At 31.1% G+C, this 14246-nt stretch overlaps 1 protein-coding gene across 1 annotated transcript; it reads left to right on the top strand.

Annotated features, from left to right (window-relative positions):
- Window positions 1-2955: 2955 nt before the first annotated feature.
- Window positions 2956-3585, top strand: LOC149238144 (uncharacterized). Its single transcript, XM_089369482.1, has one exon. It carries the CDS (start codon window positions 2956-2958, stop codon window positions 3583-3585), a length of 630 nt encoding a protein of 209 aa, XP_089225608.1.
- Window positions 3586-14246: the final 10661 nt, after the last annotated feature.

Raw genomic sequence — 14246 nt, 5'->3', positions numbered from 1 at the left:
TTAAATTTTTAAACATAACACAGATATACTATATTAACTAACCTGTAACCTCGAGCATTACCGAGTGGAGAGCACCGCTGACCAAACTATGATAAAACGCCATATGCCGAAGTTGAAAAAACTAGGGCTATCGGGAAGGTGGAGCCAAATCAAGAGGATGGACCTACTGCTAGATAAAATGAAAATAAGAGCTGGATCAAAAAGTTAAGGACAGAGCAACGAAATCCATAAATAGGGTCTTCTCACATCCCCACTCAGGAGGCTGAACAAAAAAAGAGCCAAAACCTTCGAGAGCAGCTTGGAAACTAGCTAAAAGAGGAGGTAACAACATCTAGAGTAGGACACGTTCAGAATAGAGAAGTGCCAAACGTCAACTTCAGATAAAATAAGGCAGGTCGAGCCACGTTCAAGAACGCATGCAGAAACCCATCGCCAGGGTTGACAAGATTGCCGAGAGGTTTTCAAAGAAATAGGGAAGGTGAAGAGCAAACCAGGGAGGGACACGTCCGGGAGGAAGAAAAACAAAGTGTCAACCAATTGGTTGGGCGAAGGCACAGCCCAATCACCAACGCATGCAAATATCCACCCCCAACCACACTATTGGATCATTTGCAGGCCAAGATACTCTGGAAAAAGGCAGATGGAGGGCAGATTCTTACCTAAAGGTTGCAGGATGGTGCTCTCCATGCTAAATTCATTTGAGTGTTAACTAATTAGTGGCATATATTATATTAAAACTTGTTAATATTAACAAAAGTATAAAAATAATGAATATAATAAAGTGTAAGAGTTAAAAAATTAATAAATTAATTATATTGAGTTTAAATTAATTAATCATTTTTATTTTTAAAAATTATATATATATATATATATATATATATATATATATATATAATTAAATTAAAAAATATTAATCAACAATAATTAGAAAGGGTGCACTAGAATTTTTCATGATTCAAAATATCTCTACCATCATATTTTGTCTTTTCAATGCTTTTCTACTATTTTTTTTTCTCTCCCTGTCTTTCTATATCGCGGTGATGAAAAAACTGAATGCATGATATATGTATTTTTAAGGTTTGCTTTATTAAGAAAAGAAGTTTAATATTTTTTAATATATAATTGGATTTATTTAATTTTTAATTTTTTTTGAAATATTAAAATTTTTAAATTTATTATAAATTTATTTTAACCAAGAATTTATTCAATGTGGAGAAAGATTAATTTTTTAAGTTGTAAATTTATTTTAGAATGTAAAATTTGAAAAATAATTAATCTTTTTTTTAAGAATCTTCGGCGAAAATCACATAGAAAAACTTTTGTCTGACGCGTTTAGAACCAACCAGTGTGGTTGATCTATTTTGCTATATATATATATATATATATATATATATAAATATATATTGCATCTTTAAATATGTAAATAGATTAAAAACTTAAATTGAATTTTTAAATAGATTGCTTTGAAAATGTTTATTGACACGTGGACTTTTTAGATGTTGCAATTATACCAAATTTTTGATAGATTTTAGATAAAATAGACCGAATAATATATTTAAAAAAAGGTAAAAATGTAAAATTACAATGTTACTTGAAATGTTTTAATTATAAGATTTCTTTTAATTACTTTAAATAACAGATACATATATTATATTATATTTTTTTAATACATAGTTGATAGTAAATTATTTGATTTAATATGGATATTGAAATATTTTATTTATGAATTATATTATTCTATTAAAATATTTTTTATTAATATATTTCTAAATATAAATTTTCATTATTTAAAGAGATATATTGAATTATTTTATTTGTCATTCATATTGAATTTTTTATATCTAAAATTGAATAAATTCCACATCTCTAATTATTTCTTTATTTTTAGATTTTAAAATATTTTATTATAAAAAACATATATATCTTTTTTTATACCCCGGCATGGTATAACATCTTTCACTGGTATTAGTTTGTCTTTGACCAAAAATTTGTGGCGTTTATACATTGTTTATTAATTATTAAATTTATGTTATTTATTAATTACTATTTAAATTTATTTATTAGTTACTAATTTCTTGTTAGTTTTATTTCCTTTTTATTTAACTTTTTTATTTTTATTTTTTATATTATTTGTATTTTCACGAATTATATTTTTTTCACAATATTTTCGATTTAAAATGACTTATTACTATATTAAAATACATATTTTAATAAATTTAATTATAAACAATTATATATATTAATAAAAATAAAACACACACATAAATATAAGCATGTTAATATAAATAATATTACTTAATCATATTTCTTAATTTTTGGTAATGGCATTTAACAATACAATATTTTATTAGTTGTTTAATAAATTTTGTGTTTCTATTATTTTTTTGATTAAATTATATTTAAAGTAAGTGGCAGATATTAGCTACCATGTAATTTTTGTTAAATAAGTAGCAGTAAAAAAAATTAATTACGTTAAATAACAGATACATATATTATATTATATTTTTTAATACATAGTTGACAGTAAATTATTTGATTTAATATGGATATTGAAATATTTTATTTATGAACTATATTATTCTATTAAAATATTTTTTTATTAATATATTTCCAAATATAAATTTTTATTGAAGAGATGAATTCTTTGGGGGGAGAGCGCTGAAGCCGAAGACGAAGATGAATGCCTAGGGTTAGGGTTTTGGCACGGACTGCCTCTGGCGGACCTGCACCAGGTTAGGGTGCAGGGGAACCCGAATCCACCTGCATAAGTTCAGAATAAGCAACGCCAGGTCGATTGAAGGAAGAAACCCCGAAAATAGACAGGATTGACAAAAGAAATGACAGAATCGGACGGGGAGGAGGGAGATCCCCTCCTATAAAAATGTAGCAGTAGGAGAAACAAGCCGGAACGGATCGAGCGGCGGCACAGGGAGACGTAGCAAGGATACGCCGGTCATGGGGGAAATATGGCAAGCAAGGACGGGGAACAAATGTCTGCCGAGAGCAACAAAAAAACCCAGGTTTGTTATTCCAAACAATAAACTTGAGGAGTACAGAGGATATATGAAAGATCATGCTCTAATTTGTAAGTTTGTAGGCACATGGCCATCTGAGAAAGACCTGACTAAATGGATACAACAGAGATGGAAGCCCAAGGGACATATTGACCTAAAACTAGGGGCAAAAGGATTCTTCACGGTAATATTTGCAAACCTGGAGGATAAGGAGAGGATCTTTGAGGAGGGACCATACTTCTTCAATAATGCAGGCCTTTTTATGAGGCAATGGGAAGAATGCTATAATCCAGATAAAGAGAAAATGCTAGCAGCACCAATATGGGTTAGACTGTTTGGGCTTCCAATAGAGTTCTGGGATCCAGAGATTCTAGAGGGGATTGGGAATTCAATCGGGACCTTCGTCAAGGTGGCAGAAACTACCAAACGAGGCAGATATATGTCATACGCCAGGATCTGTGTTTACATGAATATCAAAGAACCACTTCCAGATTATATTGAAGTGGAATACCATGATGAAGTATGGCAACAACTAGTGGATTATGAACATATTCTATTTCGATGTAGATGATGCCATGAATACCAGTGGATTAATTCAACTCCACTAGTTTCTAATTTCTATATATCACAACATTATCTGATGAAGTACTTTTGATCAAGTTAGAATCCTTCGTTACAAAGTCTACTTGTAATAGTGTTTCTTTCCATATATGCGACGGAGACAGAAATATTGATAATAACTGAAGATAAAATTACAATGTAATCTATTAATTGGGGTAGAATATAATCCTTTACATTATACCTAAATCACAAATAAAATATTTTATAAATTTACAAATTTGAGATTTTAATAGCTAGAAAAACCAATGGTTTTAAGGCCATTAGCTATGCATCGTTACTCGTGCTCACACCTACACCAATTTTAAACTTCAGATAATCATGGTGTTTAAGGAATAATAACCCAGCTACTCCACACAACCTACGATTCGGTTGAACTCTTTCATGAAAATATATATGCCTTCCATTTTGATATATTTATTATTTTACATCACGAAGTTTTATTGGGGAGCAATACCATACCACGTGTGTTTATAGTGGTTAATATATATTGAGAAAAAATTGATATAATATATTGGGGGCTTCACTGGGGAGCAATAATATTTTGGGGGCTTCACTGTGGAGCAATACCATACCACGTGGGTTCATATTGGGGAATATATATTGAGGAAAATTTGACATAATATATTGGGGATATATAAGGGGTAAAGGGATTTTATATTGGTAGGTATAAAAAATGGACCTCAAAGTTAATGAAAAAATATAAAAAGGTATAAAAAATGTCAATGAAAAAATAGATACCTACAATGTCTAGTGAAAATAAGGGATTTTTAAATTGGGAAGGTACATTGGGTTCATATTGGTTGGGGGTTAAATAATGTGTTTTTTTAGGTATTTTCCAATATGTAGTCAAATTAAGGGTATTGTTTAATATGTCGTGAACGCACGTGATATGTCAAAATTTCATTGAGTTAAGCCCTCATGTTTTACATATGCCCTACCAATCTGAATGAGATTCCTAGAAATATTGAAACTTTGAGTTGCACATTCGATAGAGGGTATTATTTCATCTTGAAACAATCTAGTATTCCTAGCTAGTGAAACAAACCCAAGTGATAATCAAAAGTAAAGTTGAATGGATCCTTAGATATACATTTTTGCATCATAGACTCAAAATTTCTTCAACTAAAGTTTCTCTCCATATATTCCTAATTCCCCTTCTTGACACATAAATATGTTTTATTTAGAAGGACATTTGATCTTCCAAAGACACCTATAACACAACTTCTACACCCCAATCTCCTCCCTTTTACTAATAACGTTGTATCAAGCTTTTGAAGTGTATTCCCTTGAAGAATTCTTTGAATAAAGTAAACAATCCACTTAATCATTAAACTTGACCTAGCATAGTTTAAGCTTCTCAGTGTAATAACTCCAAATCATAGCATCTAACCCTCTAGATCCAAGCGTGACCCTAAATGGTAATGAAAACTTGATCTACCACTCGGTTAACATTAAGAAAAAATAATTATTCTCACCTATTATACCATATGGTTAGGCAATTGATAGTCATTTCCATACTCCAACTAGGTGTCCTTATCCACTCTCATACTAAAACCACTATGTTACAAGAAAGGAGACAATCACAACTTTCCACATGATAAACACATTATGGATATCTTTGAAAGAACTTCTAATCTACTCCTCCACAAAATCAAGCCAAAGATGTTTTTGTATGACCTCTTGATAGCATAAACCTTTCCCCGAGATCAACACACATATACACTTTGTTACAAGAGATTTGGAAAATCCAAAGAGAATTTTCAAGCTCTATCCTCAAATCTTTCTAACCTTTCCCATTTTACTAAAGGAATTACCTTTTCTATCCTTACTACTCAGGCACATAAACCTATAACTTATCCTTCTTATCACTTCTTAGACTCTTTTTGGAACCAAGGACAAAGACCTCCATTATGTAGAAATGGCCTCAGTAATAGATTTAACTAAAATTAGCCTACCTCTCATTGAAAGTCATATATTATACCACAAAAATGGCCTCAGTAATAGATTTAACTAAAATTAGCCTACCTCCCATTGAAAGTCATATATTATACCACAAAAACTCTTTTTTCCACTTTTGGAATTAACTAATCCCAATCCTTTTTCAAATAGCCATTTAGCTTAAAAATAAAGCTTAACCCATTATTGGTCCAAAATGGGCGATTTCGTTGGTGCTCAACTTTGAGTTGCTAGGTGTTCCTATTGAACTAAAATTAGCCTACCTCTCATTGAAAGTCATATATTATACCACACAAACTCTTTTTTCCACTTTTGGAATTAACTAATCCCAATCCCAATCCTTTTTCAAACAGCCATTTAGCTTAAAAATAAAGCTTAACCCATTATTGGGCCTAGATGGGTGATTTCGTTGGTGCTCAACTTTGAGTTGATAGGTGTTCCTTTAAAATAAAAATAAAATAATGTAAAATACAATGTGGGCCAAAATAACAAAAAAAATGAATATAGTTAGTCTTAATTAAAAAAACATTCTAAAACAGATATGTTGGCTTGGTTCATTGTTGAAAGCTCAAATCAATAAGAAGAACATGTGGTAAAATATTTCACACTGGTAAAATATTCATGGTTAGCCATAAATGAAATATTTTGATGTCCATGTTAAACAACATAATTTTATATCAAACTTTTAAAAAAGATAAAGTAATTAAAACTATAAGAAGAATTATATTTTATTTTTTCTATCTAGAAATATATTTTCATTTCGAGCAAAAAAAAAATGTATAAGTCTTATACCTAAAAATATTCAATATATGACTTAAATAAGTTATTATTTGAATGTCCATCCTAATCAGAGAGAAGTTGCTATAAAAAAATATTTTAATGTTTTCCATAATAAAATATTTTAATATTTGAAAAGAAAGAGTCATTAAAGATGCATAATTCATTCAATTTTAATAGTAAAAAAATAAATATGGTTGATAAATAAAATATTTCAATATACTTGGTTAAATAATGCTAACATATATTTCTAAAAATATTAATAACAAAAAAAACATTTGAATACAATAATGTGGTTCATAACAAAATATTTGAATATCTATGTTAACTAAAATATTTTAATATCAACTATGTACATATTATCTATTGTTAAAAAAAACAAAATCCATGTATATATTATATAAAGAAATTAAAAATAAAAAATTCTTATGGTTAAAAAATTTTAGTTTTTTTCCCTACATTTTAGCCTTCTTTTAGATATGTTTTTCATTCTATTTTATCTAGAATCTATCAAAATTTCAATGTAATCACAAGGTGTAAACTAAAAAATCCAAGTGCCAATGAGGATACTCAAAGCATTGAATCCATTTATATACTTAAAAATTCAAATTGAGATTTTAATCCATATATATGTGTGTGTGTGTGTAAACCATTTTTCTATTTTTACACTCTAAAATAAGTTTGCACCTCAAAAGATTTGATCCCTCTCTGCGCTTAATAGATCTGTGATTAGGATAGATCTATACTACTCTAACTCTACTTGATTATATGAAAAGATCTCGGAGAAAGGAAATTTGTCCTCGACTAAAATTCCATTACCTCTTTCAATTTTACTACGTCCCTTTTAAACCTATTATAAAAGATCAATATAGAATCAACATAAAACAAAAAACAAATGTGAAATATAGAAGGATTTCTGAATTATTATTCTTTTAAATGCTCCAAAATGCTTAGCATCCAATAATTGCCTACTAAGCCATTTTTCCACAATAAGAAAGATGAGAGGGGATACAGGGCATTCCTACCTCATTCGTCTTTAATTCTAAAGAAATAAGAGGTTTTCCCATTAATCAAGACATAAAAGATCAATGATATTACATGGCTTATTACAAATTGACAAATAGAACATTAAAACCAAGATGAATAAACATCAAGCTTAGATATAACTAACAAACTATGACATGTTCCTCACACAAATGTACCTTAACCACCATAGCAACTTTTTCATTTTGATAGAATGGATATCCTCTTGAGCCACTTCAATGGCCTAATGTCTCTACCTTTTTAACATAAACCAAATTGCTCATTAAATTGTAGAGGATAGAAATCCTTATACCCTTACTATAATCATTGACTTTTGTAATTATCTTATATATGCAATTGCAAAGAGATATTAAGCCTATTAACATTAGGAATAAGCCCATTAAAAGTAGCATTGAAGGAAAATAATGCCATTCCATTTAACCTTCTCATATTCCTCCATCACAACACTCAACAAATGCTCCTAAATTATTTCAGATAACCTTAGAAAAACTCTATTAGCTAGCCACGCTAGGGATTTTGTCAATATGTAAATTAAGTAGTATATAATGCAATTCTTCTTTGGAGACAACTTCCATTAATAAGTTTTTATCTTCTTTTCAACAAATCTAGGAAAAAAGGAGGAAATTTTGATCAATTTCCCAATAGTAGCTCTTCCATCATCCTTGTAACTGCATTCAAAATGTTCCACTCCACATGCCTATATCTATAAATTTTGAGACCATAAAACTAACACTATTTCTTACCTTCTAGAAATACTAGTATTCTTTCTAAAATTTGCATATTGATGGAAGAAATTAAAGTTTCCATCCCCACTTGAGAGCCATATAGATATTCAAACCTCTTCCCCTTAAGTAAAAATATTTATCCTCCTTTCTTCTAACATATATACCTTTATTTTGGAGTCATCTATCAAGTAGCCAACTTCTTCATTGATACACATAAGTTCTAATAAATCTTCAACCTCAAGTAAGGATTTATCATATTTTTTATTTTTCTTATGAGCCCATCATTTGGTATCTTGTTTGAGTCATTTTGGATTGGACTCGAACCATAAGTTGGCATATTTTCTTGTAGTCACATCAAAAGGGATCCATAAGGATTTCACTAGGTCAATATAGTCCTTTTATACTAGCCAATGATAATTGATTTTGGATGTGCTTGGAGGCCTTCTACCTATTGCAATATTCTCTAGAATTATAGGAAAATGATAAAAATATCCTTAATGACAAACCCATTAAAGAAAATTTATAGAATCATCAATCCAGGATTCTAAAATTAAGGCTCACTAACCTTTTAGTAGTTTAATCCATTTATGTTCTCTCGTTTTTCCATGCTTGTAGTTGGATGAGCTCAACATCAAGTTCAACATCCTTAAATCTACTCATCAACATCCTCAAATCTACTCAAAACAAAATTATAGGATCCTCTTGTCCATTGGATCCTCATATTATTAAGCTACATAAAGAGAGGTTTCAAATATCCCTCCACCCCCCAAACAATCCCTATCTCCCCCACCCTATATTAGTATTCCTTTTCGCAAACCAAACCTACAAAAATATCTTCTCCCAAAACTAAATATTGTTCAAATATAACCCATATATATTCATGAAAGTGAATTATTTCCCCAAACCGTCATAGTATAGTAACATTTCAAGCTTGAGCCAAAATCCAAACAAATAGAGAAGGAAAAGAATTTGTCTTCAAAATAGAATCAATAAACATAAAATCAAAATCCCCTTAACAACTACACATTGGCTAACTTCCCTCCCTCTACTATAGTCTCCTAGGATGAAATAATATCAAGCCTATGCAATTCCACTAATCTTCTTAATGATATGTATTTAGATGGAGTCCCTAATATTCTAAAATTAAAAGAGATAGATCATTTAGAAACATCGATAGAGGCTTCTCCTTCTCTAAGAACCTCGTCAAGGGAAACTTTCCTCCCATACTTTACCTAATTTTTTTCTCTTTATTGAGCCATGAAGATAAAGGGTTTCCTTCCCCTCCCCATACCATTATAACCCTTACCCACATGCCACCCAAGCTCCCCTTTTGTTCCCCCATCAAAACTACAAGAACCCTCCTTCTTATGCTTGATATCATAGCTAAGATGACCCTCCATCTTTCCTCTAAATTGATATCCCCATTCAAATTAATCTAAAACCATTTTGTGAAACATCCTTCCATATGTCCAACAAATTATTCAAACCCAAAATTAAACATGAAGAAGTTCATTGACTTCTTTGAAATTATCTAGAAAATCCATATGCCTAATCATTATTAGACCCAATATTAATAGTAGATAGTAAGCCCAACACCAGTGACTCTTTTACAAGATAAGAATAAGGAAGATTAGGAATGTACTTTAAATATTTACTATATTTCAACTAAGGGATATTACATGAAGTTGATCCCTCCTTTGTTTTAGAGGTGATCTTAGAAATGATTCATACTTTAGATTTCAAATCCACCTTAAGGTTTACAACTTCATTAGTGGATTCTTAATCTCTTCATTCACTATCAGGTCATATCCCATGCATTTTTATCCATTCCCTTCTCTAAAATGGAAAGCCACATTCATACACCAGGTGGCCATACATATGGAAGTAGATAAACTCTTGAAGGGAAGGTTTGTCTAACCTAAAAATTATTCAATAATTACATTCTTCCAAGATAAAGTCATATCGTCAACCAAACCATTGGTTATATCCTACCCCACCAGAATATATGGCGTTATCATTCTTGTTAATTCACAAAATGACATATGTACTTCTAAAAATCACCCTAGTGATTCTCCAATACAATTTAACACATCAAGAGACACAAAATCAATAGGTAGGCCTACAAGTTTGACCCATACAGGAGTAAAATTATTATTTTCTAATGAGGAATTAAAGAATGGAACCCAACACTTCATATAAAAAAGTGTTGAATCCCATCTCCAAAACACTCCCATAATTCTTTCCACATCCTCAAATGGATTTAGTTGAAATGCCATCCATCATCTACAAAAAAATGGAGAATGACAAGGAATACCAATCTTGGGATCCTATGGATATTTTATTCAATGTTTTAATAATGATTCACTTATATATCTACCATGATACCTCCCTTTGATCATCCTCTCTAATATCCCTGCTACTTCATTCATCACCACTTCCACTTGAAGGAGAAGATTCACTATACCCACCCTTTTTTTAAGACATTTCCTCATTTTCTTATCAGGAGAACCTGAACCAATGCATTTCGTAGCTCCTTGAGATCTTGAAGCTTCCAATATAGAAGAATATTTTGAATTGACACTTTGCAAGCCACCACACATGGATTTCAAGTCAAGAGACTATCAATAAAACTTGAGCCCACCTTATGTCCCTATCACATCTTCTACAAAACCAAGAAGTAGGAACTGCATTCATAAGATCCAAATCTAATATAGAAGTAAAAGACACCATGTGAGGTGATCCATCACATTGAAACCCCACAACTTGCCACCCACTATCACATCTCCTTGATGATCCATAAATGCCATTAAACCCTTCGATACCTATACCGCCAGTCAAATCCACTAAGCATTTGTCCTCGACCCCTTTTTTACTACATCAAGTTCGTTAATGTCACTAAAATGGCAAGAAAACCCATTTTTATCCATTTTGGTGACCTCAAAAAGAGTAGCTAAGGTATCTTCTTCTAAAGGGTTCTCTCCAACCAAAAGGGACCCCTCTGTCATCCTAGGAGGATCTTAAGCCCTAGGTGAGGTCCATATTTACACTCCTTCTAACATGTCTAAACTATAATATACTAGATGAAGATCCATCGACTAGATCTATCACCACTCGATACAAGCCTTAACCCCACAACTCATCCATTGATTAGATCTATCACCACACTATGAAATTTAATATTGTAACAAAATTTCCTCCAAATCATTAAAAAAAATCAAAAGATGACTCCAATTTACATATAAATTAATTTGTTAATTAGTTATATATTATTTTTTAAAATAAAATTTATATTTATTTTTGATGGAATACACGTCCCAAGATCTAAGTGCTTTCCATCATTTAGAGGATGGTAAAATCCCACACTGAGTATATATATATATATATATATATATATATATATATATATATATATATATATATATATATATATATATATATATATATATATATATATATATATATCGACATATAAGAAAATTGAAGATAGGTGTCAAATATGCCCCTTGATAAAATAAACATGCACTTATACAGATATGAAATCTAGAATGTATAAAGACGAACCTTTTAGTTGAGCTAATTTGAGTAAAAGTTATGTAATGATGATCTTTGTGTTTTGTGTCATAGCTACTTTTGTTGTTTAAAATTTAACAACTGCAATTAGTATCTAAAAATTAAGATTTTAGAAGTAGAAATATTTATTCAAATAAATTTTTTATTATTACATATGAAGTAAAAAAATAAATATGAATACATATGGGATATAGGTATAACAATAAAAACGAAGAATAATTTTGTGTGATGTTATTTATCCTCACAAGGAGTTCACAAAATTATGGATTAATGATTGGATGATTATTATTTGGGCACTTCACCAGTGGAAGCTTCAATCTAACCTAAAACCATCACTTTATGATTGCATGGATGAAGGAAGGAAAGTTTAACAACACACGTCATATCATGTGCATTCAAGGGAGTAGAATAACAACCCCACCACCGTATGTCATGCAAGTGCATTAACAGTCTCATTATTGGTAATCCAAATAAAATCCATGATGGTAATGCAAGGGGAGTAAAAGTTACATGTATAAAGACTCACTGGATTAAAGAATGGTTGATGAACCGTGTATGAGAAAGAGTTTCCTAGAGAACCATCAAATATAGTGTCTAGTTACTCATGTATTATGGTGGATGGTTACCTTTTTATATGGACTTAAAAAATGTTTATGCTTTGTAGGTACAAGATGAGAAAAAGGATTAGATTGAGAATGTAGAATGAAGAAGACCAGATGCCATAGAATACATAAAGAATGAAAACAAAGAACATTACATGCAAAGAACATAGAAGATGAAGAAGGCCAAATTCAATGAAATACACATTAAGGGGGAGCATAGAAAAAATAACTCCTGCTTGTGATCATAAATAATGTATAAATAAGATGATGGATTTGTGATGATGCGTACTAATTCGAAAAGTCTACATATGAAGTAGATGAGGAGAAATGAGAGAAGGTAAGGATGGAGATTAGTTAAGAGATTCATGGAAATATTTGAAGAGATATTATGGAGATATCATAGAAGATATTTAAAACATAATTGTTATGATCACCTACTATTATATAAAGGGACCATTTGTATAGTAAAATGACACATATTGATAATTGAATAATATAATTTCCCCTCTAAGGTTTTTGGAGTATAACTCTTAATGTCCCTTGATTTTCACAATTTAATGAATATATATGTTTTGTTTATGTATTTTTGATTTCATCTGTTTATTAGAGCGATATTGGGCTTCAATCCATCACAGTAGAGCACAAGGAAATGGAAGCCTAAGAGTAATGAGGCACGATTAGCTTGATTATGAGTAATTGCTAATGTGTCATCATTTTTAGGTTTATGGTGAAAGGGGTGTTGGTTAATGTGAGGAGCGACATGCTCTTTAAAAGAAATGTTGTATCAAATTGATGTCATGGAACCACCAATTTTCTACACATGATTCAAGAGGGTGGAGATCTTGTATGTAAATGCATTGTATTTTAGTGTCGAACATCAATAAAAAAGGAGTTCAAGACATTCAACCACAAAAAAATAAGGTAAATTGACCAAATATCTACAATATTATTTTTTTCCTATTGTTTGACCTAAAAATGCAATGATCAAACTACCTTGAAATTTATTAATAACTTCTAAAATAGAATCATATTATGGTGATATGTTCTCGGCACAAGTGACACCTTGAAACATGGGATTTGCTAAAGAAATTAAAGGAAATTTTCCACATGCTATTTTAGAGACAAAATGAAGGAAAGGAGATATAATCAAGAATGTAAAGCTATTTCTATTCATCACATATTTTTACTCACCGAAATCCATACAATTTAAACTATTAGGTCTTAAAGATATTTCCTTTCAAAGTGGTGTAGGATTAATTTTCCTAGACGAATAGAAGGGAATGATGTAGAAAATCGAGAAGCACTATGTACGCTTAAAAGAGTTTGTGGTATGAAAAAGTTTGGAACTTGTTCTCATAACGGCCCTAGTCCTCCATGTGAAACAAATTAAAAGAAGAATATGTGGTGTAATCGCAAGTGAGTTGTGGCCTAACCCAATCATCATTGTAAGGACCTCCGATTGTGGTTGCGGCTTACGGCGGGCGCGCGCTCCTCCGATTAGCGAAAAAGACTAAGTGTTGAACCTCATCGCACTTGAGCGTATATGTTATGAGGACATACGAAGTTTATAAGCATCCAACGATGGGCAATAAACTTATAACCAAGCCGACTCCATAAAACATAACTTGGGGGCATTCATGATATAATTTAAGAGGTCGGCCAAGGGACTACACATAAGGTAATATGCGTATAAATAAGAGGTGGCTGCTCCTCATTTGCACCATTCAACTTCGCTCATCTCTCATACGCATAGGGGTAAAATACCTGCGCAGTTTTGGAGGAGGATACACATACCTCATGCGTAGTCCAGTCTAAGTGCGAGGTGGAAGTATCTTGCGGTTTGAGGTGTGAAGGTTCAGTTGTAAGTGCAGGGCTTGGGTGAAGGTTTGAGTGACTCGGTGAGCACTCCTTCCCGTGCAAGTGTGCACACGATTGTA

Source organism: Pinus tabuliformis, chromosome 8, assembly GCF_031772625.1.
Source record: "Pinus tabuliformis cultivar Carrire ecotype Pingquan chromosome 8, CPIR1, whole genome shotgun sequence".
Lineage (NCBI taxonomy): Eukaryota > Viridiplantae > Streptophyta > Pinopsida > Pinales > Pinaceae > Pinus > Pinus tabuliformis.
The sequence above is the reverse complement of the archived record's forward strand: the minus strand, read 5'-3'. Positions and strand labels throughout refer to the sequence as shown.

Bases quoted from the DNA above. Each gene is read 5' to 3' on its own strand.
- LOC149238144 (XM_089369482.1), top strand. From the start codon at position 2,956: ATGGGGGAAATATGGCAAGCAAGGACGGGGAACAAATGTCTGCCGAGA.